Raw genomic sequence first — 26,870 nt, 5'->3', positions numbered from 1 at the left:
CATAAAAGAAATTAAGAGTTAGAGGGAACCTTCCAAGGAAATAATAGCCACCCACGCACACTGCCAGAAAACCTGGACAAGGACTTGATCTCTATGAGTTTTAGTCTCATCCTCAGAAAAACATGAGGTAACATGGGAACGGAAACACAGATGTGCTTTTAAAGTGTTATATGGGAGCTCAGAATCTTGGGTTTGGGGAAGACCTTGGAAAGTGAAGACAAAAACAAGTGGAATTTCCCAAAGAGAAGGGTGAGATTTCCCTCAAAGGGGAACTGTGTGGTCAAGGATGGAAACAAACAGCAGAGTGTGAGAAAAGCAGCAAGGAATTGTGGGTACATTAGACCGTGAGCAAGATGAGACTGTTGGGTATGTAGAGGTTTGGCTTTCAAGGGAAGAAGTGAGTCTGACCTGGTATTCAGAGACAAGCCAAAGACTATAGGAGAGAAGGGAGGGCAGGCCTGGGCTCTGTGAAGCGCTCTGGTAGAGGATGGCCTGGGGATGAGAGCAGCTTGGAAGAGGGAGACAGGCCTCATCCTTTACTTGGCTCGGTAGGCAGCAGTCCACCTTTCTTCCTGGCTCGGACATTTGCTGGGCAGAGGTAGCAGGTAGGCGTGTGGTCAGGCTCTCCGTGATGTCCTGTGGCTATATATCTTACACCTGCCACCTCACTCCATATTGCTTCCACCCCTAGGCCTCACACCCTAAGATGTAGAGGCTAAGATCCCATTTGCCAGAAGGGAATATTGAGTCAGCTGACAAAGCCAGACTCCCGCGACTGCCAAGTCCATTTTTTAATGTCAGACTTACCTAGGATTTTCAAGACCTACGTGCAAGTGGGGATGGTGGTATGTGAGTGCAACATCGGTTCTTAGGAGTTCAAGGCCAGTCTGGGCTACATAGTAAGTTTTGGGTCACTCTGGGCTACATGAAACCCTAGATAAAATAAAGAAACCAAGAAAAAAAACCATAAAAGCAGAAAACAAACCAGCAAAGGCCATTGGATGCTGGAGGGAGGCCTTGAGATGCATGGGTCTAGATTTATTCCGCTTGTGTCAACTTGCTTGGGATAAAGTTTCACAGGTTCCTGCTTCTCCCTAAAGAGGACTTTTGTATAGGGAATACCAAGAAAAGAAGTCACCGGGTCTCTGGCCCTCACACTCTGTTACTCTTGCCTGGTGTAGCTCTGATTTGACCAGTCTACTTTGAGGCCCACCCACTCTGGCCCCTCAAACTCTGAGCCCCATGAAATTGTCTATAAACACCCTAAAAGCCACTATTCCTGGGAGCAGAAGTTCCCTCTAGGGGGCACTGAACTGTAGGAGGAGCCAGGAGCTTTCTGTAGGAGGCAGAAGCTCAGCACTTAGATGCACAGTAACTGCTCTGCTTAGAGAGGCTACTGCCCAGGGCCTTCACATTTGAACCAGCTCATTCACTCTCACAAAGAAGTGAGGAGACAGGGAGTGACTTTCCTTCTCATCTCCTCTTGAAGAATCCACACCTGCTCCTTCCTCCTATCAAAAGTCACAAGCGTTTCTTATTTCAGCGGCGTGTGGGGCCTGAGAAGAAGCAGGTGAAGGGCTGAGAAGCTCGCAGGCCGACGCCCCTCTATCCTGCAGTGGGCTCAGGCAGACACCATGTAGGAGGATTGGGGCCTCCGGGCTCTGACAGAAAGTGTGTATGAGTTTGAGTCTTGTTGTACTCTGTGGAGGAAGGGTTTGGGGGCATGGACTAAGTCAAACACAGAGGTCATAAAACAAAATTTATCTTTAATTGGTAAGTGTCAACAGCAGTACAAAAGATGGAGTGATGACAACTAGTTTAGGGTAGAGGACAGTCTTGAGGTAAGTGAGCATAAATATGCAGTTCCTATAGACACTCCCCTGGGCCCGAGCCCTCTCACGGCATATACATCATCACCCAAGGATGCGTGTCTAACACATACCGGGAAAGCACCTTGTGCAAAGAGGGGGAAAGTAGCTAAGGTGCTAACGTGTGTGTTCCAGGACAGACAAAGGCAGCAGCCTTTCATCTCATCCTGTCCCTTAAGTGTGAGGCAGGGCCGGACAGCCCTGAACAAGTCCCACTGGAGGGTGCTCCATGCTGAGGTTGTCTCAGGCCAATACTGTCCGATGAGATCCAAGAGGTCTGTGTATGTGACACAGCCAGGGGCAGTGATCCACTCCTTTGCGTTTGAAGAGATTCTGTTGTTGTTGTTGTTGTTGTTTTTCCCAATTCTTTAAGTCCTTAGCAAACTTCTTTTTATCACTATCCAGAGGAGAGTGTGGGAAAGCTGTGATGGTAACCCTTCAGGTCATTTAAAAACTTTACACTGGACTGTACAAGATTTTTTTTGATAAACTATTTACATTTTCACTTTCAAACATATTCAAAGCAGCAATAGACACTAGTTTTTTAATGCTTTTTTGTTTTTCTAATTGCCCAATATAGTTACCAGCCATGGGCCACGTAGGTACCTGTGGTATTCATAGAGTTTCAACAAAGGAAATCTGCACTTAAAATTTACTGGAGGGTGTGCCGAGAATGTCCCTAGAGTTTCAAGGGTCACACCCACATTGTTGCTATGGGAACCAATGCACAGTACCTTGACAACAGAGTTGTAGTTGTCGGGACAGCCCTACACAAGCTTTACACTTCCAAACAGCAGCCAGCATATCAGTCCAGCATGTCAGTGAGTTGTGCTGATTAAATTAACATAGAATACAATCTCACAATATACATCACAAACAAATTACAATGTAGGCAAAGAAAAGAGTTACAGTAAGATAAGTTATGTAGTAACAGCGTAGAGGCTCGTATAGGGAGGGTAATTCAGAATTGTACATGGCAAATACAAGAATGAGCAAAAACAAGTGCTAAACATCCTAATGTGCCGCAAGCTGGAGAAGGATACAACGAAGGCTGAGTTTAAGACGGGAGAAAGTAAAAGCTCTCTGAGGAAGAAAGACAATGGAGGACGTGCGGATGTGTAGCAATGGCAGTTAAATGTTTGCACAATCCCCAGACTCAAGAGTGCCACACACCGAAGCCCTGCTCTATGCCTACAGTTCTGTGGAAATAAGACCAGCAAGAAACACCACCTCCTTGCCTTCCACCAGCTTTGTCAATAAACAGGGAATCTGCAGGAAGCCTTGACTTTCCATCCCTACTTGAATCACTCTGCCTCTGCCCTCCAGAGCGCCAGTTTATAAGGTGTCTGGAAAGTCAGGATGGGGACAAAAAAAGAACTATGCTTGCAATGTAGTGATTTTCAATCTACTTTTGCTGTGCAGATCCACAGTCACGTGTGCCCTCAGGAACAACGTGATTGGCAGGAGGAACACCTGCTCACAAAGAAACCACATCAGGGGTAGAGGGCCTAAAAAGGCAGGGCAAGTGAGACAAGCCAGGTCACCACTTTGTTATACTGTGAGGATGAGCTCAAGTGTCAGCCCGATCCTTAGAGGAAATGTGCACACCAGGCAAGGGCACAGCCAGTGTGGTTGCCGCTTTCCCAGTGAAGAGGAAGACCCGGCCATCAGCTCAACTGATTCTTATAGACACAGATCTTTGCTGTTGTTGGCACTTGGTACATGACTTCTGTGGCTCAAAACTATGAAGTAATTGTGTAGCCTTTCCCTAAGGAGCTGGTAAGCAGTTTATTGGAACTGGGTGACTGGAAAGCAACTCCCTCCTCGGTGGCATCAGCATGGCCAGGCCGTGTTTCTTCTGAAGGAGGTGGTCATCCTTAATCGCTGAGCTCCTGGCTCAGAGGCTGTATACTAGAGATGCAGCCTGGCTCTACAGGAGCCTGGTGTCAGCCCTAGAGGGATCACACCTGTTTTTAGCACTCCCCCAGCTCACACAGGGCAAATGTCCAGAGGAGGCCAGCATTTGACAAGTGGAATAGCACTGTGAGCCCACACCTGAATTTAGAAGCTGGCCTAGGAGTCAGTATCAGGCTTTGGAGAAGGAATGCAGGCTGAGGACAGGCTAGAAGGTATCAAATAGCGCATGATGCAAACCTGAAAGGTTGAGCGAGTGTTTGCGAAAACAACATGGCCTGGAATTTACCAGCGAGGAAGAGAAATTGCCAACTAGGCTTCTCATGTCCATGGATGAACCTTCCCTCTGTGTCCCCGTATTCCTTCCTCTGCCCTGCCTTCCTATTCCATACATTCTGTTCATTAGTAAGAAGGCTGTCTATCAATTCTGCTTTTCCCAGTTGATGAAGAAAGGGCTGATGCTGTGAGCTCTTTGATGGAGACAAACCCGGGTTCTGATTGAAAGCTAGGCTAAAATGGGGAATGGAACATTGCAAGAGGATGGCTGGTGCTCTGGGGTGCTCTGCTCTTTTTCTCTGAAATACATACTCCTGCTCCTTGCCATTCTAGGGCCATAGAGCTATCTGGACAGATGGGTCTGGATTCCCAAAGTGAACGGACTTTCTTTTAGCACTGCTGGAAACTCAGGGTGTGCAACTCCTCAGCTTTCTATATAAGAATGGGGGGGGGGTCTGAGCTAGGGGACCAGCAGGTTCCAGACTGTGTGAGAACCAGGGAGGGGTCCTGCTGTCTTGGCTGAGGGTGGACACTGTCTCACTGGAGCTGATAACTCTGTCTACACCAAATGTGGTGGGCCAGCTTTTAGTGTGGAGCAACACATATGAATAGAGAACAGAAAGAAGATGCATAACTTATATGTCACTAGGAATTCATGAACCAAAAATAAATTCTATTTCTATGTTATATTTACACAATTAGAAAACTCTAAAAATGAGATGGTGAAGTCATAAAAACTTTGCTTAAGCCCCACTGATGTAAGTGATCTCTGTGATTGTCATTCTCCATTCCCATGGATATTTAGAGCCAAGTGTGGCTAATAAATAGAATAAACTGTGTATGCACAAAATTTAGATTTGAATACAGCATCACTGTCTGAGCCAATGAAAGAGGCATTCATACCCAGTCATTCCCGGACAGCTTTTGTACGTGAGGATATGGCTAGAAGTTACTGGACCCCAGTGCCGAGGCCAGTACTGGAGCTGGAGCTGGAGCTCACACAGAGTGTTCCTACACACATGTATTTTGCATAAATAAATGAAATAACAAGACGTAAAAATGACTCAGATCCGGCAACTGTGAGGCAAGCCCACACGAGTCGAAACAGGTGACTTTTGTTCATGTAGTTTCCATACCAGTTTCACATTAGTCAGTGATAAAAATACCATTTATATCCAGTGCTTGTAACACTTACGAAACGACATCTGTGAGTGTGTGGGATTTTTTTTTTCTTTTTCTTTTTCTTACTACAAGCAAAATCAAGTTTCAATCCTAAAGAACAGTCCTTTGTTCTCTACTAGCCCAGAATATTATTTTGGCATGGTCATAAAAACAAACAAAATTAACTACTGTGCTAAATGTTTGCCTTTGTGCAAAATTAATTACATACAACACAATGCTAGCCATACAACACTCTACCTATGCAGCACAGGTTTTAAAAAAGAACAAACAAACAAAAACAAAAACAAACATACCAATGGGAGCAGAAGCCAAAGAGACGTGGGGAAGCAGGAGGAGAAGCTGAGGAGGAGAGTCTAAGAAATCAGTAAGACAAAATAAATACTCATTTTGTTTTTGAAAAGTGACCTCTTCCTCCTCATATGAAATCAATGTACAAGAACAAAGTTCCAATCCCCAGTTAATATTAAGAACAAAACATTCCTAGCAGTACTTTAAGCACCCTATGGCGAGCGCCCGGCTACCGACTCAGCGGCCCTCTCTTGGCTAGACCTATTTATTGCTATTGCTATGTCCTGGAGCATTCCTTAAATAAATATGAAGCTTTACTGCTTTTTCCCAAGTGACAAAATGGCTCATTTGTGATGGAGCTGTTCTTTTCCCGATGCTTAGATGCTAGGCTATATTGTTGACTGACACCTCCCACTCAAGGGCTCTCACAAGGCCCTGGAAGCAACAGGCCTGGGTTCAGGATGGTCAAACTCACAACTTAGTGGAACTGCCTGTAGTTAGGAGATGGGAGAGGGAGCCCTGACGCCATGTAGCCCTGCAGCGTGCCTCTGTCTCCAGAGGTCGCCGTGAGTGGCAAGAGCCTATCAGCAGCATTCACAAGCAGCCCCTGAGAGATGAGGTCTTCAGAGGAGCCGGTGGGGACCTCTACGGTCTGTCCCTAGGAGCTGGCAGCACCCCCATGTCCCTTCCTTATGGTTTCCCTCACCCTGGCTTTCCTTTGCATTGTCTAACAACCTGTAGATTTTTGCAAAGCTCTCCATGGACGTGCCAGCTGGGACCAGGTAGCTAGGTAAAGGTGACAGCATGCCTGTCGGCTCCACTGTAAACCCCTGTGTGGCCCGAGGTCCTTGGGCGTCAGGGCGGCTATGCGGGCTCCTTGACTGGCAGTGACCACTGCTGACCCTCACTGTTGAACAGAACTTGGGTTCTACTGTTTACTGAAAAACTCAATGAGAGAGAAACTCTAGTCAAAGACCTAAGGTCACAGTGACTCCCCGGGGCCATACATGTTTAAATGTAGGACACCATGACGCAGATGCACAACCCTGCAGCCAGATATACACACGTCTGTAAAAACAATATACGCGTGTACTAGCATCACTTCAGAACTGTTTCCAGGGGCTCTGGGGACACGAGATTGCTATGTACATCTTTTGTATCCAGCAGGAAAAAGAGGTTAAAGGGCAAGGAGGGCAAAAAATATTAAATTAATGCCACCAATAATTTTTAAAATAAATAGTAAGTGGACCCTTGACATTCTGGAATGAATAAATTATTTAAGAGAACAATGTGTTAAGATTGAATGTCAGGGCAAAAGGCAAGGTAAGAATGGATGTAGTGAGAGGTGGTCTCCGACAGGGGCCCACCGTGCGGTGTCTGGTGTGGTGACTGCTCTGATCTATGTTATCCCACGCCACACCCTGATGGCACATGAAGAGGCAAACACAATTGGGCTCACGCACTGTGGCAGCCTTGCTCATTCCTTACAATATCTTGTCTCCAGATTCCTGAGTACGTCACCATTTTCTGGAAAAAAAAGTGTGATTTGCTATTTTGTTTTAAGATGCCAAAGATTGTCTAAGACTTTGCAGTGTCTCCTGTAAGACTTTCAAAATAGTTAAGATTCAAAAGTTATGAAAAAAGTTTGGCACATTCAAAATTGAATTCTACACATGGAAAAAATGGAATTCCGAGGCCTTTTGAACATGCTCTATGTGCAGCCGCTCATGCCGTGGACTTGTCCGGTTTCACAATACGAAATCCTCAGTTGTTTTCTAAAGTAATTCAGAATAAAAACACATTCACAACCTGTAGCCGGCACAGCATACCTGAGTGAGAATGTTTAACCCCATCTAAAACAGTAACTTAAACCCTTTGTCAACATCCAAAAGAAAAATAGTAAGACAGAAATGTAAGACTCGTAAGACGGCGATGGGCGGAGATAGGTTTCCAAGTCCCGGTGTCTCATATGTAATACGTCTTCACCTAAATAAACAACAACAGTAACGGTAACGACAAAAACTCAAGTTTATGAAAAATCAGGAAAACGTAATCTGTCTCACACGTTACGAAGCAATTAAGACCATTCTGCTGATGTATTGTGGAGCCACAAATGCATGCGGGCTCTTTAAGAACTTTGTTGTTGTTGGGGAAAGGGAGCGAAATGTCAGAGTGTTTTAATTCAGCAAACAAAAGCTCCTCAGTTGGCACTGACAGGCTCTGGGGCCTCATTCTCGCTGCTATAGTCTGATTTGGGGTCGTCTTCGTAGTCGTCATAGGCTTCCATTTCATCCTCTCCATTAGCCATGTCGGTCCCAGCCAGGCTTGCGCTGTCCATCTTCAGACCATACGTGCTCTGGATGACAGGGAGGCTGGGCTCTGGGCTGGCAGAGGTGCTAGAGCAGTCAGATGTCATCTGAGGTGATGGTGTGGTCGTTGCCATAGTAATAGCACCAGGATACACAACACCTGTTCCTGTGGTGATGGGAATCTGAGGCTGTTGCCTGTATAAATCCAGAAACAAAATGAAAGAGAGAGGGAATCTCTATAGGTTCTCACAGGAGACCTGGGACTTCCTAACTCACATTTGCCAAACCAGGCCCTCTGTAATATGTTAAGTGGCCAGAAGTGACAAAAAAATGTTCTTGGAAGAATCCCTGGACTATTCCTAAAGCTGCGGCTGGTGGTTAAATAATACAACGCAGCAATTTGCTGACAGTTTCACAACATAAAGGCAGAACTTCAACTTGGCAAATATAACAGAGCTCAGATCACACTTGGCATTGGCTTGGGCACAAATCCTGCAGTTAAGACCACAGAGGTCCATCTGAGACTATTTTTTAAAAGACCAGAGAGAAGCTTTAAAAAAAAAAAACTATGTGAGAGGCATGGGCATGCTGTAATGATACTCTTAAGTGGGTTGGTGTCGTCTTCAACTTGGTTTGAGAACTATGGATGAAAGAGAAAAATGGGAAAGGGCCTGGCAAGTCCCAAATAGTCACATTTGGCAAAGGATTCATTCTACCTCTATTCTAATGTGTCCTTGTTCTTTAACTGGACTTTCTAGGCTAGGGTCCTTCCAGAACAATCATCTTGGATATCACTACTCCTGAGGCTGAGGATGAGGCTGGGTCTGGAGGACTCAGTAATAAAGAGCAGGGAGCTTTACACCCTAATAATAAGAGACACCAGGCACGTTGCTCCTGCCTCATCTAGCCGATGCCAAGTTGAGTCATACCAGATCACCTCTTTATACTGTGTCCCCAGTTCAAACAAACCAGCAGATCTTGTGACAGTCAAGCTCTCCTGTGCAGCAAGAGCTGCCACAGTCTCTCCTTTCACTCAGCACATAAGAATTAAAGCTCTATTCAACCTAGATACTGTGCCTGAGGTGTCATTTATCAGGTGGTCCTCAATGGTTATGGGCAGCAAATTATAGTCAAGATTCGCCTCAAGCATAGCTGTAGTAACTTTTCCTGAACCTTGATATCCATATGTTTGTATAAAATTGGTCAGAGGTGTTCTGTAAGGTCCTTCTGCCTTATAACCAAGGCTTCTAGTCGGTCATCATTTGACCAATTCTTATTAGGCTTCTGTCCACCTAACTCTCACAGAAAGGCATGCATGTGTATGAAGCAGCGTTGTTGGCAGCCCGTCAGGTTGGGGACACTCCAGGATAGGTGTTATTTCCTCACAGAGGTATCCAGCCTTATTTATAGAAGGAGAAAAGTCAGGATGCCTGGAGATGTGTGCTCACACTGCCTTTAATGACCTTTAGTCACCAGAGGGATATCCCTGATTCTTTAACCCTTTACTAACATAACACAAATGTTTGTGTGAATATAACATGTACACACACACACACACACACACACACACCTTTGCTCAACAAGCACGAGCACAGCTCTGAGGTCTTATTACCCCTGAGATGATATAAGCCAAGGACTCAACAGTACCTGGCTGGCTGGGACTGACATAGGAAACAAGTGATAGAAGAAGTTACATCTATTTGTAGATACATCACATGAAATCCTGCTCCCTCTCAAAATCTAAAAATATATGCTTCAATTTTTTTTAAAGTAAATTAGCACAAATTTAATTTTATGCTAACCTGCCCAGAGCAGGAAGCACTCTATAACTAACTATGGCATTTATAACTATGGATAATTATAGCATATATACTTTATATTTACATATCTATGTATTTATATATATATATAATATAATATTATTGCCTTAATTACAAATGGAAAGAGAACACTCTTCTGCAATATTGACCCATTTTACAGGTTTCATAAGGTGACAGATATTCTAAACTTTGCAGACCAACACAAACTATCAAATATTTTCTTTAAATACAGAAAACATGTGCTTTTCACAAAAACAGATGGTTGCTTTTATGTCTTAAATAAATGTAACTTGTGCCCAAAGCTTAGCCCTCTCCTGACTTAACTTTTCCCCATTACTGGGATTCTTCTGTGGCTCACTGCTGGTGTTCCTCTCCAGGCCTCCGCCCTACGTACCCCTTCCTAAATATTGCTTTACTAGTGGGTTAGTTGGTCCAGGCACTGAGATGAACTTAGGTGGAGAAATTGCACTCCCTGCTTCTGCTCCCTGCATCTAAAACATGAGCTGTGCAGCCTCTGGTGCTGTCCACACACTGGATGGCACATTCTCCCAGTGCTCTCCTGTCCACACACTGGATGGCACATTCTCCCAGTGCTCTCCTGTCCACACACTGGATGGCACACTCTCCCAGTGCTCTCCTGTCCACACACTGGATGGCACATTCTCCCAGTGCTCTCCTGTCTAGACAGTGGATGCACATTCTCCCAGTGCTCTCCTGTCCACACACTGGATGGCACATTCTCCCAGTGCTCTCCTGTCCACACACTGGATGGCACATTCTCCCAGTGCTCTCCTGTCCACACACTGGATGGCACATTCTCCCAGTGCTCTCCTGTCCACACACTGGATGGCACATTCTCCCAGTGCTCTCCTGTCCACACACTGGATGGCACACTCTCCCAGTGCTCTCCTGTCCACACACTGGATGGCACATTCTCCCAGTGCACTCCTGTCTAGACAGTGGATGGCACACTCTCCCAGTGCACTCCTTTTTCTCTCCTGCTTTTGATGCTCATCAAATATTTGACTTCTCACTTTGAGCTGACACCATGTTTTTTGTATGATGGGGGAATTAGACAGAGTAGATAAGACTTTCTGGAAGTTCCCACCATTGAACTGAGTTGCTCATGGCTCTGAGTCCAACCTTCTACCTGCACTGTGCAACTTTTAGTAAGTTCAGAATCTGACAGACAGGCCTCTTGCTGGTACTCTTGACCTATTTTTCATGACTTCCTAAGAATTCTCTCCAGCCATGGTGTCTCGCCATCCACACCATCTTGTCTACTCTCCTCAGCTCTCCAGCTGCTGCTCTACTTCTCTGATCTTCTAAAACAAAACTCAGGAGGCTCTCTCATTTCTTCCACTCAGCTCTTCCTTATACCCATTTCTAGTCTTCCTTAGTTCCCAATTCTGTTCTGAAACAATTCAAGAGAAGATCACCAACAATATCCAAACTATTAATGCTCTTCCAGTTCTGTGGCTTTAAATCGTATCTGTGTGCTGACCACAACGTTTGTATCTCTAGTAAGTACCTCCCTCCTGAACTCCCTCTCTCTCTCCCTCTCTCTCTTTCACACACACACACACACACACACACACACACACACACACACACACACACACACACAAGCACACATGCATATACTTGTGTGTTCTTTTATGTAGATGCTAAGGACTATCTCAGTCTTACAGGTATAAAACCAAACCCCTGCTCATTCTCAGGATTTCCAGCCTTCATGAGGCCATTCTGATCCTGACAAGCACTTCCAACCTTTGCAGTTGCTTAAGCCAATCCTTAGTAAGAGTTCTTTCAATTACAGTTAATCCATTAGCAAATCATGCTGGTTAGCCATTGGGAAAATATCTAGCATCTATCTACTTCTTGGCACCTCTACTCCTACACACCTGGTCCAACCACCTTCAGTTCAAATATGATTTACCCTAGGAGCCTAGCCTCTTTGCAACAGACTGTTCCTCCTCAGACAAGTCCCAACACAGTGATTAGAGTGATCCTCTCAAAACCCAGGCCAAAGCTCAAAATCTTCTGTTTTGCTTTGTTTTTGATTTTTCAAAGCCCTTTCTCTTTGCCTAGAGTAAAACCCAGACTTCCCAGTGGCCTATAAGGCCTTTCCCAGGTTGGCTCTCTGTCATCTGTCTGATGTCTGCTCTTTGTACCTGTTCCTTCTTTGCTCCTGCCACTCTGGCCTCTGTCTTCCTGAATAAGCCAGGCAGAGTCACGTCTGGGGACCTTAGGGTTGCTGTCTTCTCTGCTTAGTATAGGCAGAGGATGCTTCCTTACCAACTTAGGTCTTTGTTCTCACTCTCTCAGGAAAAGTCCTGGAGCTCCCCTAAACACCGAACAAGCTCTGCAACTCTGCCACTTTCCCCGTCCTTATTCTACTTTTCTCTGGAGGCACTTGTAGCTATTTTATACATGTATTTATCTCTTGATTGGTTGTCTGACTTCTTCTACCACTAGAATTTAAGCTTCATAAGAACAGGATTCTTCACTAACATAACTCCAGAGTCCAGACAAGGCCTGAGCACAGGGCACACTCAGTCAATCCCTGCTGGATATAGCGAGTAAGTGGATGTGGGAACAAACTGTAAATGGGAAGGAAAACCAATGAAAAAATATAAAGGACATTTCAGTCAAGAAGAGATATGAGACTAGAAGTCTGGGAGGGACAATGACAAAGAAAAGATAAGGACTTGACAATATTTAAAGGCTAAACAATTGTCCTCATAAACAGTTGAGCAGACCAGATCAGCAGGACTGACCTACAGGTCAGCAGGCAGGTTTCAGAGCAGTGAAGGAGGAAGAGCCTTCTGGTATTGCAGAGGTTTCCCATGGGAGGCAGCATGCCAACCCTCCAGGAGCCTGAGGGGGTGTGCTCAGGATTACAAGGCTGGTTGGTAATGTGCAACACAGAAGACCTAAGACCCTTCTGTGGCTACACCAGATTCTGTGGGAATAAAGTCTAAAACTATATTCTACTCTGGTTCTGTCATCTTACTATTTAATCTTAGAGACTTAAGACAAACAGACAAACAATTATTGAATACAACCAGTCTGAGCTGAAGAACGTCATTGCTGTTCCTCCATCCAGCCTACCTTACACTTATTACATGGCCGCCTCTGTATTACTGCACACTGCTATTTCCTCATTCACACACACTCCTCCTTTATTCTCAGGAATCTATTCTCAACTCGCCAGACCTTCTCAGACCCCAAGGCCCTCCTTCCATGGTGCCTGTGGCTGGCCTGATTTTACTGCATAGCAAACTGCCTAGGCTTCAGTTATTCATGTCTATGTGTCTAGATGAGCACTTTATCATGCTTTGTGTGTGAACACTACCTATATCATGGCTGGTGTGACAAACTATTATCAGCTAACACAGTCATACATTGTCTGGCTTGTCTAACCATTAAACGTGCCAAAAAAACCCCTCTTGTCTATACAAACAATGCCTCATGCTTTGGCAATTTAGTATAGAGCTGGGAATCTTGCTGATATCTAATAGGCCCTTAACAAGTGACTGCTTCGTCAATAAACAAACCAGAAAAAAAAAATCAGCCAACAGCATCAAGCTTTGTCTATCAGGAATCATTTTCCTAGAAAGTACTTTTTCTTCCTTTATAGATCAATTTCAAAGTCAAAATTCAAACACTGCAGATTTCACAGGCAGGGATAGCTGGCAGGCCTTGGTCTCTGCAAATAATGAACATGTACATCAAAACAGAAGCTGAAAATATCTTGGAAGTGTTTGCATGCAGCTGGCAGAACAGAGTATTACCTGGGCTGGAGAGAGCTCAGCACTGAGGTGAGGTTCTTAAATCCCAAGAGTAGTTCTGGAATAGTCTGGCTTTGCCAACTATAAAAGGACTATGTGTTTATATGCTAGAAGCCCTGTAGCTTTCAGAAGCACAGGGCTGGGCCTGTGAGAATGTGAGGCAGGCTCTGTGGCTGATGCTGTAGGAAGGAGTGGAAATACAAGCCATCTTCTCACATTATCTACTGAGAGTTCTAAGCTGGTGCCTTACCAGCCAGTGCAGAAAACAGTATTAGTGCCCTATAGGCTTCATTTGACCCCGTTAAATTTAAGATGAAGATGGTAGATTTCTAGATCATTTAGGACACAATTATCTGGGGAAATAATGCTTCTAAGGTAGTATAAAATAAAGACCTGACATAGATTTATTTTTTTAAATAACATATCTGCATGTTAAACACCGTTCTTAGCATTTTCCATATGCTAAAGCCATTCCATCTTCAGAGAGACTTGTGTTATTGGTGTTGTGGTCATTCTTACTCTACTATAGAAAACTGACCGAGAGATTAAGGAAGTATTCTAAGAGCAAGTTGGGGCTTCTGAGGAACAACAACCAAGGCATTCTAGCATTGGAGCTGAACCTGGCTGTCTCAGAGTCAGGGCCTTCAGTATTGTTCTACTTGGACTCTAATTATGAGGTGCATGCCCATAATTAATGTTAAGGCAGATGCACTTTCTACCCACATCAACCTAACTTAAATATCAACAATGCCTCTGACTAACTGTTCCCTTGGACAAGTGGTTTCATGTCTACTAATGCTATGCCTGTTGATCCTCAAATAGCGATGGTGTCTATCTAATATAATTGATATATTTTCAATAACCTATATTCTTCATTCAGCAGAGTCTATTGCATACTGTGAGAATTCAATATCTTTCCACTGTGGTTGCTTAAAACATCATCCCCTTGGATACTCTGCAGTATCTATGTAATCCCCTGCAAGTTCACAGGTAAATTACTACATGTGTTTCCAAATAAAAAGCAACTTCTGTAATGATTCACAAGAAAAATATAGCATTATAGTTACATGGGCCTCAGTCAATATCAATTCTGTATCCACAGAGTAATCACAAAATCCTGATACTTAATCTACCGTTTGAAGGAGTTAAATCCCAGGAAAGGAGGAACCCTATTACATGTTACTAACAGAATTCTTTTTGTGATAGCTAAGTTAAAAAAAAAATCTAACTCATCAGTTACAGTTGTAACTGTAACAGTCATTTAAATGCACACAAAAGTAATGTTATGTGGTGTTACTGGCTCAAAAGGGATGCATGTCTTTTCAAAATCAGCTATAAAAATCGATCTTGTCCCATCAAGACATCAATAGTGATCTTTGAGTTTTTGTTTGTTTTGCTTTCTGCTTCTCTGGTTGTAACCTTACAGCTAATGAAGATCAATTTCCAAAGTTGATCCTTGGGGACTTACCAATCTATCAGACTTAACTATTTAAAAGAAAATAGGAATCTGTGAGTAGGGACAATACCTAGCTTTATGCAGCAGAGTTCCCGGAACTGGGCAGAGGGGCACACTCAGCACTGCAAACTGAGGACGGCCATTCTGGTCATTGCTGGCATTTGGCAGCTCTCGTCAATATATACACCAAAGCATCCTTCCTTACACAGGTCTTCCTGACTGTCAGCCTAACTCCTGAACTCAAAGCTTCTTTTATCAGCACACCGCACAGTCACATGCCGCACTGGATTCAAGGTCCATGAGCCCTTAGCAAACCACATAGCTATGCTCACGTCGGTTCCAGAAGAGTTTGTGAGGTGTTTAGTTTATTTGCTGTGAGGGATGGCAGAGGCAAAGACCTAGAGTTGAGCTTTGATATCTCTTCAACTTAGAGAGCCGCAGGAACTCTTTAAACCTTAGCTCCTCTATCTTATTTAGAGGATTATGGATTTGTGTGACCTGGATATACAAAGCACCTAGTGCAGTCTAGGCAGCCAGTAAACAGCAGATGTCACCAAGTCATTTACAATTTAGGAAGTTGCCAATCTACTATGTTTGACTACATAAGACTGTAAGTCTGCACCAGTATGTGTCGTGGTATTTGGATATAAACCCATTTTAATGTACTCTGCAGCAAAGATGACTAAGGTAAATAACATTGCTACAACTCATCTAATCAAGTAAGTATCAGGAAATGGAAGAGTACTTTGGATAACCTTTTAGGCTGTGGTCAAAGAGACCCACCAAGTATCATTCAATACATGAAGCTACAAGAAGGCCAGGAATCACAAAAGCTCTCACATTTAAATTTTTCAAAAGATAAACAATCTCAGGGATGCAGTATCAGGTTAAAACAAGATGTTTATCATAATGCAGGGATGCAGTATCGGGTCAAAACAAGATGTTTATAATCTTAAATCCATATTGTATTTAAATGACTAGCCTACTGAAAGGGTACTACGAACCTGCACTTTTCATAAATTCTCTCATTACCATGTGAATGGTCAAATTATATTGCATTGTACGTTTTGTATTAAAAGCATTATTTTTAAAAGATGCAAACATGCATAGCACAGAGGTAGTTGATAAGCCTATTTTGTCACATCTTCGTTTATTAACATGTTGGAATCTTTAATTAATAAGGCAGGACAATTTTCTTTATCCCTAAAATGGTCTCTGAATGTAGAGTCTAGGGAATCTCATAGGGGACTCAGGATGATATTTTTGTTGATGTAGTAGATAGCTAGTTAGTAAAAAATAATGATGACGCTGGGTTTACAGGTACTGCACAAAGTACTGACTTCCCAAAGTTCTGCCATGGTGAATGGTCTCCATAGCTATACAGGGTGCCTGCTATCATTCCTCCACTTCCTGTGAGAAAATGCAAGCTGGGCAAAGGAAAGGCCCTTGCCCAGGTAGGGGACAGGACCAGCATTTCTTCAGACCCCAGAACCCTAGTTCTCCCCAGGACCCTGGTGCAGCACACTCTAAGGGCTTCTTTACTGACCTGAAAGCTGTGCTCTGCTCACTGCTGAAACTCAGTTTACACTTTAGACCCAGGCTTAGCTGGCCTTTGCTCTTCACAGGTCCAGCTACTGCGGCTTCCTTTCTGCCTGCTCCACTCCTCTCTCTCAACTCTCCCAGGATTCTCCCTTTGGCTGCAGCTGCTTCAGCTTCTGTCTCCAGAGTGGTCCTGGGGTTTCCACCCCCACAGGCTGCTAAGGTCTGTTTGCTGGAATCTCTAGGCATCTATCTGCCCCACTTATCCTGACTACTGTGGTTAGGAGGGGCCTCTTTTGAATGCAGACAGCCTGTCAGCCAAGTTGAAATTTATACCAGAAATCTATTACCTAATTTTTAAACAAAATGACATGAAATCAGACTTGGAGATATCAAAAACATGCCCAGTTTCTGATTTAAGCAAGAAAATCCACATTGTTAATGCTTCCACCACAGAATAATTTACTGCAACAGGAGTTCTGGATACGATGCCAAAAATGAGGTCTTCTAACCAATGTCAAGGCCAATTATCTTGTGGCAGATCCCACAACAAAAGCAGATCGTTGTGAATACAGTCAGAAGCACCACCAGAGAAGCCGGGGAGCTGTGGGGATTTCTAAGAGTCAGTTTTTACTTTTCTCCCTGGGTGTCTGTTTAAATAAACTGCCAGAAACTCTGTGTGTGGGCACTGGCTATCTTGGTGAGCATGGAAGACATGCCGTCACTAAGTCATGTAGAGTAGGGAGAGGGCCCTGCTGTAAGCTGGTGACACAGCAGAGTCCCATAGTCATACCCTCCACGTGTCACCACCCCTCCCTTCACTAATCTCTTTTCCAAATACACAGGCCAGGAGCTTGCTGGGGTCCTTTCCTGGGGAGGGGAGGGGAGTGGAGCACCTACCCCACAGTGAAGAACTGCCGCATCTCCTGCCTCCGCGAGCGCATCAGCTGCTTGTACTCCCCAATCCGAAGCTTCTTGCCGTCCACAATGCACGTGCGCTTTGGCCGGGGTTTGTACTTGTAGTTTGGGTACTTCTCTAGGTGGATTTTGCTTAGCCGGGCCTGCTCTTCATAGTAAGGTTGCTTCTCCTGGTTGGACATGGATTTCCAGCGAGATCCTAAACAGGAGAATAGCCTTAAGTATGTAAGTGATCATACAGATGACGGCATCTTCCAGACCTAGGTCAGATCTCCTATTACTTCACAGATTTTTCTCAGGAGCTCCTGTTATTACACACCATTGAGCCTCTCAACTTGTCCTTTGAACCACAGAGCCAAAAGAAAGAAGAAATAAGAAAAAAACCAATGTATTTATTATGTTTTTTTTCTCAGTACTTTGTGGCTGGTGATACTATGTTATTTAAACAAAATATTGTCCTGATTGTGTGTGTAAACAGGTATACAAGTGGGTCAGAGGACATCTTTGTGAAATTGGCTCTTTTCTTCCACTTTTATATCGATTCTGAGGTCCTCAGGCTTGTGAGACAAGCACCTTTACCTTCTGAGCCATCTCACCAGCCCCACTGTGTAATTTTAAAATGGCTTTGCTGCTGTAACCAAGAGCTTCCCTGCTTACCTGTCCCTGTCCCTGTCCCTGTCTCTGTCTCTGTCTCTGTCTCTCTCTGTCTCTCTCCCCACCTCTGCCAAATTTTCAAGGCATACTTGACTGACAAAATTCTCGGAGGGCTTCTCTTGGTCTCAGAAATTCAAATCTCCCCCACACTCCAAGCATCTTTAGGCAAAGGCTAGCTAGCATTCCTACCCATATAGTGACCTATCCTGTGCAGCACAGTCACCGTGCCACCCGAGGATGGCATGCCTCTGTTTAAAGGGCTGTAGCTATGGAGGTGCAGCTGGAATCATATGCCCCATTCTTAAATTCTATAACTGATCTCTCAGAGATGAACCAATAAAAGCACAGATTTTTTTTAAAAGTGGGGTTTATACAGGAAGAAGGAAAAGTATTCCTTTCTCTAATATTGTTTACAAAGAATTATCTAAACACTTGACAGAGAAGGGATGTGTTTTTTTTCACATGTATTGAATTGCATTTTTGTGTCTGGTGAATAAAGTGGTCACAGCTGTGCAGACTGGATGCTAGCAGCTCTTCAATGGCGATTTTTCACACATAAACAAATGGCAAGGTTGTACAAATAGTCTCAGTAGCCACAATACCCTGGTTTGCTCTCACTGTATCCCTGCCCTTTCCCGGTGGATGCATGAAACTGCAGATCCATCGGCTATGCCAATCAGCTTGTTCTGCCGCTGCCAGCCGCACAGGGCCCCAGGTTAGGATGCCTGGCACCCTGGAAATGTGAACTGCTCGTGCGTAATGGTTTACATTTTAATGAATATACTTCTTATGTTCCTCATAATGTTTTTACAGGATGCATATCAATAATAGAGATTCTTCATGGCTGCCAAGATGGAAACAGAGGGTGTCTGTGCCCATCTGAAAGCTTACAAATGCTGCTACCAAAATGGCGAGAAACAGACATGAAGTCATCAACTACCGTGAATCGGGAGTGACACTGGTTTCTTTTATATGTCTTTGAATTTAGAAAAAAAATATATGCAAGTGTAGATATCTTCTGTTCATTAGAAACATTTAGCTTGAGAGTTATTTAAATTAAAAAGAAAAGTATCATTCTTCTGCATACCTCTGAAACTCTAAAATTGAAATTTCTCTAAATGGGAATGACATTTAACATTTGCTTTAAAATTTAAAAGTAACAACAACAACAACAAGCAAAACGCCTGTGTTTCTATGTTCCACCTCTATTCGGTCCAAAGTATGTTTTAAATTTTCTTAGAGGCTCCTGCCTCAAAATGTCTTAGAATCAAGTTAAATCATTTATTTTATGACAAAACATGTGTATTTGTGTGTGCCCAGATCACTGGTATTTACTCAGGTTAAATATTTATTGCTCTTGAACAAAACATTTAAAGAATTAAAGCCACAGTTTAAGCCTGGTGCTTTCCAGCGGCTCCTTGGGGTTCTGTTCTACAGTGGCAGCTTAAACAGAACAGGGCCGTCTGTGTTTCTTCTCTCCAAAGAGGAAACATGTTGACTGTAATGCTGCATGTTGAATAAAATATGTTCAATATGTTAGCACAACAGTTCCAAACTGTGTGATCTGTGCTAGGAGAGCTTACTCGGATGGAGCAGTTTAAGCCTGGGAACCTGGAGGAGAGCGCTGGCCAAGAGGCGCTCTACCCTGAGGCTCGTGGCTATGAAATGTGAACAAGGCATACAGTGTCAGGTTAAATGTAGCTTTATTTTACAAGTCTTCAAGTTATCATTAGAGGCATTGTTCCGCACCCCATGAATTTCACGCTATTTGGTAGGCACTGCTAGTACTTGGTGAACTCTGCCAGTGGGCCATGTGGACCTGGGCTGTAAGGTCTGTGTTTGCAGGGCTGCCTTGAAAAATATGGATTTAAAAAGCCTTAAGTAGCCTATCCCTGTGATCCTGTGATCTCATTCAATAGTCGCTAAATTTACAATGTAAGCCCATCACTCTAAGAAGTTCAGCTCTAAATTAAAGTTTTAGCCAGGCTTACTCTGATGATAATTGTATTCAAGAAGAAAGTTTTCAGGCCTTGTCTTAGTAGCTAAAACATCCCTTTACCTCAACTGTGGTGTGGTAGCATTCAGAGAGAAACTAAGCAAGACTCCTGTGGGCAGTTGGTTTAGTTTCATTTGCTCCCTGCCAACTTCTGCCCCTGCTTCACACCCTTACACCCACCCTGTCCTCCTCGTGGGGTAAGAGATCAATGCCAGCAGGGCTGCAGCACTTGCCTAAGATTTTGCTAATGTTGGAGTTATGCATGTCAGGGAAGGCCTGAAGAATTTTCCTCCTTTCGTCCTTTGCCCAAACCATGAACGCATTCATTGGTCGCTTGATGTGGGGTTCGCTGCTGGCACGGCCGCGGGCATCCCTGTAGACGCGAGCTTCAGCCACAGTGGCGCCTCCTGTTGGCCAACAATAATACTGCTGTAGTTTAGCTGCAGAGCCATTCATTGCTTTGCTTCCTGTAATTTCAGGGCAGGAAGGACAAGATGGGAAAAGCATTATAATGAGTGCAGTTCACACTTTTCTGCCTGGCTTATCTGCTGTCCTCTGACCCATCTTCTGTTCTAAGGGACCTTTCAGAAACTGACAGTTTTAGACGATGTTTCCGCAGCCCTTTCTGACATAGTGTCAGAGTAGGCTGAACTGATTTTGCATGTTGTTCTTCCCTGCTCCTTACACTACAGTCAGCTAAGACTGGGGTTGTGATCTGGTGGACTCTCCTGATGTAATGCCTTCCTACAAAAGTAAAGTCATATCAATCATTTAAAAAATCTGCTACTTCAAACTATGTGTGTCCCAAATGGTGTCCCACCCGGATGCCTTCTAACTCTGGTCCCACTGTCCTTCAAGTCCTTTTCAATTGCTGCTGTCTCAAGAATGAATTAATTCAATGAAATGTATTCATTGAGCAATCACATATGAGGGGAGCTTATGCACTGGGGATAGAAAAGTGAATTAAAGCCTTCAAGAAGCTCACAATCTGGGAGACAGACAGTTATAACTGACTGAGTCTGTGAAAGTTCTGCAGGACTGGAATTATCAGGGCACCAAAAGAATATAAGGCAGGATGGCTGGTCAGCCAGTGCATGGGAGACTGGCATTTCAGGTGATACTGGAAGGACAAACTGGAAGGAAAGAATGAGGGCAATCAGGAAGGAAATTCAGGCTCCAGGAGTAGCCATGATGATGAGGCTCTCCACACAGGAGCAGCCATGATGATGAGGCTCTCCACACACGATGGATGCCCTGGCTCTGGCTACAAGCTCACAGCCTGAAGTAAGTCCTGTTTATGTGACTGTCTCCTGGCCTTTCCACTCCAGCTCAGGAATGCGAAGTCCCCGAAGTTAAAGACTCTTATTCTCATGCTTGTATATTACTAATTCCCAAACTACATAGTAAATATTCATTACGTAAAAGGTAATTGGTCTTCAATTCATATGCAAAAATAGTAGACTTACAAATACTTGTATCAAGAGTCCTGACATATTTTTGTTGATTAAAAGACTTTATCATTTTTGAGAATATATCTAAATTCCTCATCTTTGACACTTTCTGAAGACCTGAATTATTGGCACACAGGGTGGACAGCTCCTTGAGGACAGAGCGAGGGTGAGGCTTACTTACAGCTAGACTCCTCAGATCTGGTGATCCATCTGGCACACAGAATTCTGATTAATAGTGTGTGTTAAGTGAAGGAGTGAATCAGACTCGTTTTCATCTGTCGCAGGAGTGGGACACACTGACACGAGCTGTGCTTTGTATTAACCACTGAATACCTACATAGACTGAGACCTATGGCAAAATGTGAAGTGAGCACAGTTGATGGTCTTGGCTAGTGTTCCTACTACACAAACTAGAAATATTGCCTCCCAAAGTTCAGTATGCATTAAAGCCAACACCCCCATCTTCTAGAACAATCTATTCAGTGCAGGCAGTGAAGTTCTTCAGGAGCCACATGCCCCATCAATCTCGGGCCCTTCTGTCCTATTTCCAGACACCTTGCTTAAAGAGCAATCTGTTTGTGTCAAACCCAGTAATAAATTAGGACATTAGGAGATGCTATTATTTGGAAAATATGGTCATCATTTACTATAAAACAAAAGACAGGCAAAAAAGGATAGAATTTCGCTAATATTGTGAATTTTTCCCTCAACATGAAGGGGGGGGCAGTGAGACCACTTTCTGAAGATTATGAAAAAAATAATGCATTTTACAAACAGTCTGTCCTCAAGCCCACTAGACAGAATGATGTCTTACTCAGAAAGGCTCAGATCCCAAGATGCATAACTAATATGCTACCTTTTTGCCACCATACCCACAGTACATTAATTTCATTTAAAATGCACTGACCATACAGGATAAATTGATTTCACTTTATGTGGGTTTGACAGCCATGTTTATTGTGCAGTGAAATGCAGTGTAGCTTCCAGCTGACAATATCCATCAACATGGGGCAATATGCTGACTGCTGGGCCAGATGAAGGCATGCATTACTCTGGAAGCGAAACACTCATTCAGATACGACAGTGTCTTCTCCTGAGGATCACTGCGGTAATTTATGATGCCCTTGGTGCCATTACTTTACAACTGACATGGATGCAGCAATTTATATACTGGCATGTGTACACATAAAAAGAGACAGGCTTGTGGAAAATGTCAGACGCGAAAACATCGCAGTATTATTCTAAGTTAACTATTATGCCACAGGTGATTAACATCCGGGACCTGCTTTTGCTGCCATTGCTTTCTCTCTACTAGCAACAGCCAGCATCTCATTTTCCCCTTGGCGATGTCATTTTGTGGGGCCATGGGACACTTTACCTTCCCATAGATTGACAGAGTCATAGTGAGATTTTAGAATTTAGTTCAGAGAGACATCCCAAATATTCTCCTGATAGTGGTTCTTTCAGATGTGTGCCCAGTTCTCTCTCCCCTCTGTCTCTCTTCTTTGTCCCCACTCCCTCTTTTACACAGCCTCAGCTTATTCTTCTCTTCAGGAGCTCTGTAATAGTTTGCATCTTGCAAGGGACATAACATAGGTCAGCCTCTCCCTTCACCAGAGTCTCCCCTTGTCCTCCCAAGCATGTGCCACCTACACCCAGCCCCAGAGGTTTAGGGCTTCAAGGATGAATCTAGACCAGAAACTGAAGTACAGTGTGTACTACAAAATGTACAGTGAGAAAGACAAGTGGTACTTGAGGATATATGTCCATGTCCCCTCCCCTCTCCCTTTCTGCCTCTGTTCTTCTTGTCCCCTCTTTTATCTCCCAGAAGGAATGAGCTGAAAATGTAGGGGACATCTGAAACTGGGAATAATGTCAGGAAGAGCCAAGATTTTTGGAAGAAGAGACTTATTCAAGGAATCCAAAGCTTAAGATCATGAGTTGGACCTGATGTCTGATCAGATATTAAGGGCAACTGTGGCTTTAATATGGAACAAATCTGCTATGTCCAAGTCCCATTAGAATCCACTGGACCCATGTGTTTGCCTGGCTTCCTCCTCCTCTCCATTCTGTTCATTTACTTTCCCTCCTGTCTTCCATGTGTGAGGTACTCCAAGGTAACCCATCACTGTATAGATGACATCTTGGATGTCACTCTCTTTCTTAACTAGACACTCAACAGCAGGCTGACAATAAGCTTACACTGCACATGATAAACAGCCCCTCCCTCTGGACTCACTTTCCCATACCCATGTTCATGTTTACATTGACAGTGGAAACAGTGCTGGACTGTGCACTATACATGCTCCACCAGGGTATACAAAGAGTGTTTTGTATTTTCATGTTTTGCAGTGTCTGTGCTGTACACAGCTTCTATGAAGCAATCTTGAGTTCACTATACAGAAAGATGTTTTCCAATAAAGGCTTCTTGAGCTGAATATTTTGATAGAAAACATCTCTCAGTATCACTCTATTTTTTATTCTAAGTTGTTGACTTATCCATCACTTGTGCTTTGTCTCTAGATTTGAACTAAGTGGGGAAAGAATCCCACAGAGATCTGAGAGGTGGAGAAGTCTTAGAGAATGTTACTAAACCTTCCTAAGACCTCCTTCATGAAGCAAGAGGATCAGGTAACTGTTGTACTACCAGAAATACATATGTTGTACATGCATGAATAAATTCAGAAAATCCCATTAGAAATGGAAATTACATGTTTTAAAACCCCCTTTAAAAGATAAAAAATGTTTTACAAAACACTATACATTATTTTCAAAAGGTATTCTATTAATCTATATTTCAGAAACCCAAAATTGACTTTCTACTTTTAAAGTAACTTTTAAAATCTTTACATCAGGTATGCCATGGCCTATTCATTTTTGAAAATATCATTAAGTGCACAAAAAGAAATATATTCTTAAATAATCAATTCTTATTTCAGAATCTAGCACAAAACTCTGGTATGCAATCGCTCAGAGTTGTAAGAGCAACTGGCTTGGGAAGTCAAGGGAGTCCATGGAGAGCAGCTAAAAGGTGTGTAGACTCACAGGCCTGTGACCGGACCACACTTTTCCTGCTGACCCATTAGCATAGGCAGCCCCAAGAACAGCTGCTGAGGGCCAGGAGGACAGCAGGATGTCCCAGAAATCTGAAGACTGTCTGCTGGGGCCTCCTTCTCGCTGGGTCCCTGTACAAGGGGGCTTAGGTTAGTTAATTCATTCCTTCTCCAGAGAGGGTTGTGAAAATACAAACTTTCAGGCAAACAAAAGAATCTATAGGGAGAATCTGAAATCTGAAGATTAAAGCTGCCAAGACAAAGATTTCCTTGGGAAGCTGTGAAGTGAGTGATTTAGACAAGACGGGAAAACTGAGTTTTTCCAGGTGGGTTGTTAAGAGACTCATTTCACCATCACAGCCTATGGCAATGGTCCTGAACTAATCCTACAGAGGGGCCTTTCCTGGGTAAGTCCCAGGGGCTGTCTGGGTGAGTGAATGTGCAAGGTGGCTTTGTGCTTATACAAAGGTTTCTCTAGGAAGAAATTCTGGAAAATTCTATACTGTGCTTGGTAATTGCTCCTATGCATTAATTCAGCAAACTTTCATGACAAATTTTCAGTGTATAGAAAGCACCTCGACAGAGTTCCACAAAGGTAAGCAGCACTGGTACTAGAATTTTTAAGGGTTTGGTTAACACAGAGTTAATATTATATGCCAGTGCTAATGAAAGTGATTTCAGAACCCTGCAAAGGGAAGAGATGCTATCAGCATCCTTGGGTGCACCATGGCGAGGTTTCAGAGGCAAGGTGCTGCTTGCAACTTTAAAGATGAGGAAGATTCAGTGAGTGTGGTATGAAAGTGTTCCAGGGAGTCGGTGTGAACAGACATAGACTCATGACGGGAGCACAGTTAGATGCTCTCAATGGGTTCGTGGAGAAGGAAGGGAAGTCCTAACAGATAGGAAAATAAACAGAGCTGGACTGCTAAACACCTTGAATGCCAACCTCAGAAGCCTTTAAGGTATGTAAGCTGAGGAGAACAAATGTATCCTAGAGGAGATCAAAACATAAACTAAATGGGCAAATACCACCAAACAGTGTCAGTGATTAACTTAGGTGAAGTTAGGTGAAGATTGGCTTAGGTGAAGTCACCTAAGGAACACAGAGAGAAGGGGCCTACATGCTTTCTGAAAGGTCTTTAAAACTTTCATTTTGTCAGAATGAATGAGAAAGACTGGAGTGAAAAAACCAATGTCCACTGGCATCTAGCAGCAGCAGACTGCTTTTATCAGACCAAACCCAAAGAATATGAGCACTTGAAACTCTGGGCAGCAGTCTGAAGTCAGTGGAGAGTCATCAAAGTCAAGCAGAAACTGTAGACTTTGTCCTAGAAGGAAGGGGAGTTCGTGTAATGGAATCCTGGTGTTGCCGACTTTCCACAAGTGTGCATGTATGGAGTGCCTGGGATGCAACCAGAACGCCTACCCGTGCTGCTTAGAGTGTCAAAAGACAGACTGCCTTCCAGCCCTGAGGTCTGAGGTAGTTCCACAGGCAAAAGGGAAGATCTGTCAGGTTTTCAACATATGGATGGTAAAGAGATGGATGTGGGACAACATTAGCACCTTAGCTCAGATGCTAGGAGAGAGAATAGAATGAGGTTGCTAAGACAGCAACATTTGTACTGTAAGAACATCCACAGCTTCTGATACACCCTCAGAAACACCAGCTAGAAATGCAGCGGATGAGCCAGCAGCACAACAGAGGGAGGCTTTCAGCACTGGGGAGACAGGGATGAAGAACAAAGTAGGAATTCAGATGATTTTTTAAAATTCACATTACATTACCTAAGCCCATTACACTCAGAATCATGTTAGATAAAGATAAGTTAAATAATTCAATTTTAATTCAGAGATTTTTTTCAGAATGAAAACTTATGAAATAGAAGAGTAATACCATAAAGATACTTTTTACAAAGCAAAACTTAGTAATTTTTTTAAAAAGTCAATAAAATTGGCATACCTATTTCAGTCTAATCAACAAACAGAAAAAAACAAGAACACCAATATTTACATTGAAAGGGGGGGAATTTCACTGTGAGTCCTATTTACATTAAAATGACGATAAAGAGATATTCTCAATGACTGAATTATAATCAATCTGACAACTTAGATGAAATGAACAAACTCCTTAAAAGACAGATACTAAAATATACTTAATAAGTAGAAAGCATGAATTCTCTGATAACTGAGGAAGAAATTTTATTTCATAAGCCAAACACCTTCCCCATAAATCTACTCCTAATTTTTCTAGTAAAATGTATTCACAAATAAATTTCCATCAGTAAGAGAATGATTATAATGACGACGACGACGACGACGGTGACCACAACGACAACGAAGACAACCACAAAC

At 43.4% G+C, this 26,870-nt stretch overlaps 1 protein-coding gene across 9 annotated transcripts in view; it reads right to left on the bottom strand.

Annotated features, from left to right (window-relative positions):
• Nucleotides 1-1,746: 1,746 nt before the first annotated feature.
• Nucleotides 1,747-26,870, bottom strand: part of Sox6 (SRY-box transcription factor 6) — a 449,973-nt gene continuing 424,849 nt past the window's right edge. For 6 of the 9 annotated variants that reach the window (XM_052200776.1, XM_052200809.1, XM_052200769.1 and 3 more), the window contains 3 exons: nucleotides 20,248-20,481; nucleotides 17,347-17,563; nucleotides 1,747-8,032 (listed from right to left, as the gene is read on the bottom strand). In XM_052200776.1, coding sequence (XP_052056736.1) covers nucleotides 7,729-8,032; nucleotides 17,347-17,563; nucleotides 20,248-20,481 — 755 coding nt within the window. In that variant the 3' untranslated portion in view covers nucleotides 1,747-7,728. The remainder of the gene's footprint in view (nucleotides 8,033-17,346; nucleotides 17,564-20,247; nucleotides 20,482-26,870) is intronic. The other 3 variants (XM_052200792.1, XM_052200801.1, XM_052200833.1) reach the window with 1 other exon arrangement.

This window comes from Apodemus sylvaticus, chromosome 1 (assembly GCF_947179515.1).
Source record: "Apodemus sylvaticus chromosome 1, mApoSyl1.1, whole genome shotgun sequence".
NCBI lineage: Eukaryota > Metazoa > Chordata > Mammalia > Rodentia > Muridae > Apodemus > Apodemus sylvaticus.
Note: the sequence above shows the minus strand (reverse complement) of the source record. Positions and strands in the feature narration are given on the sequence as shown.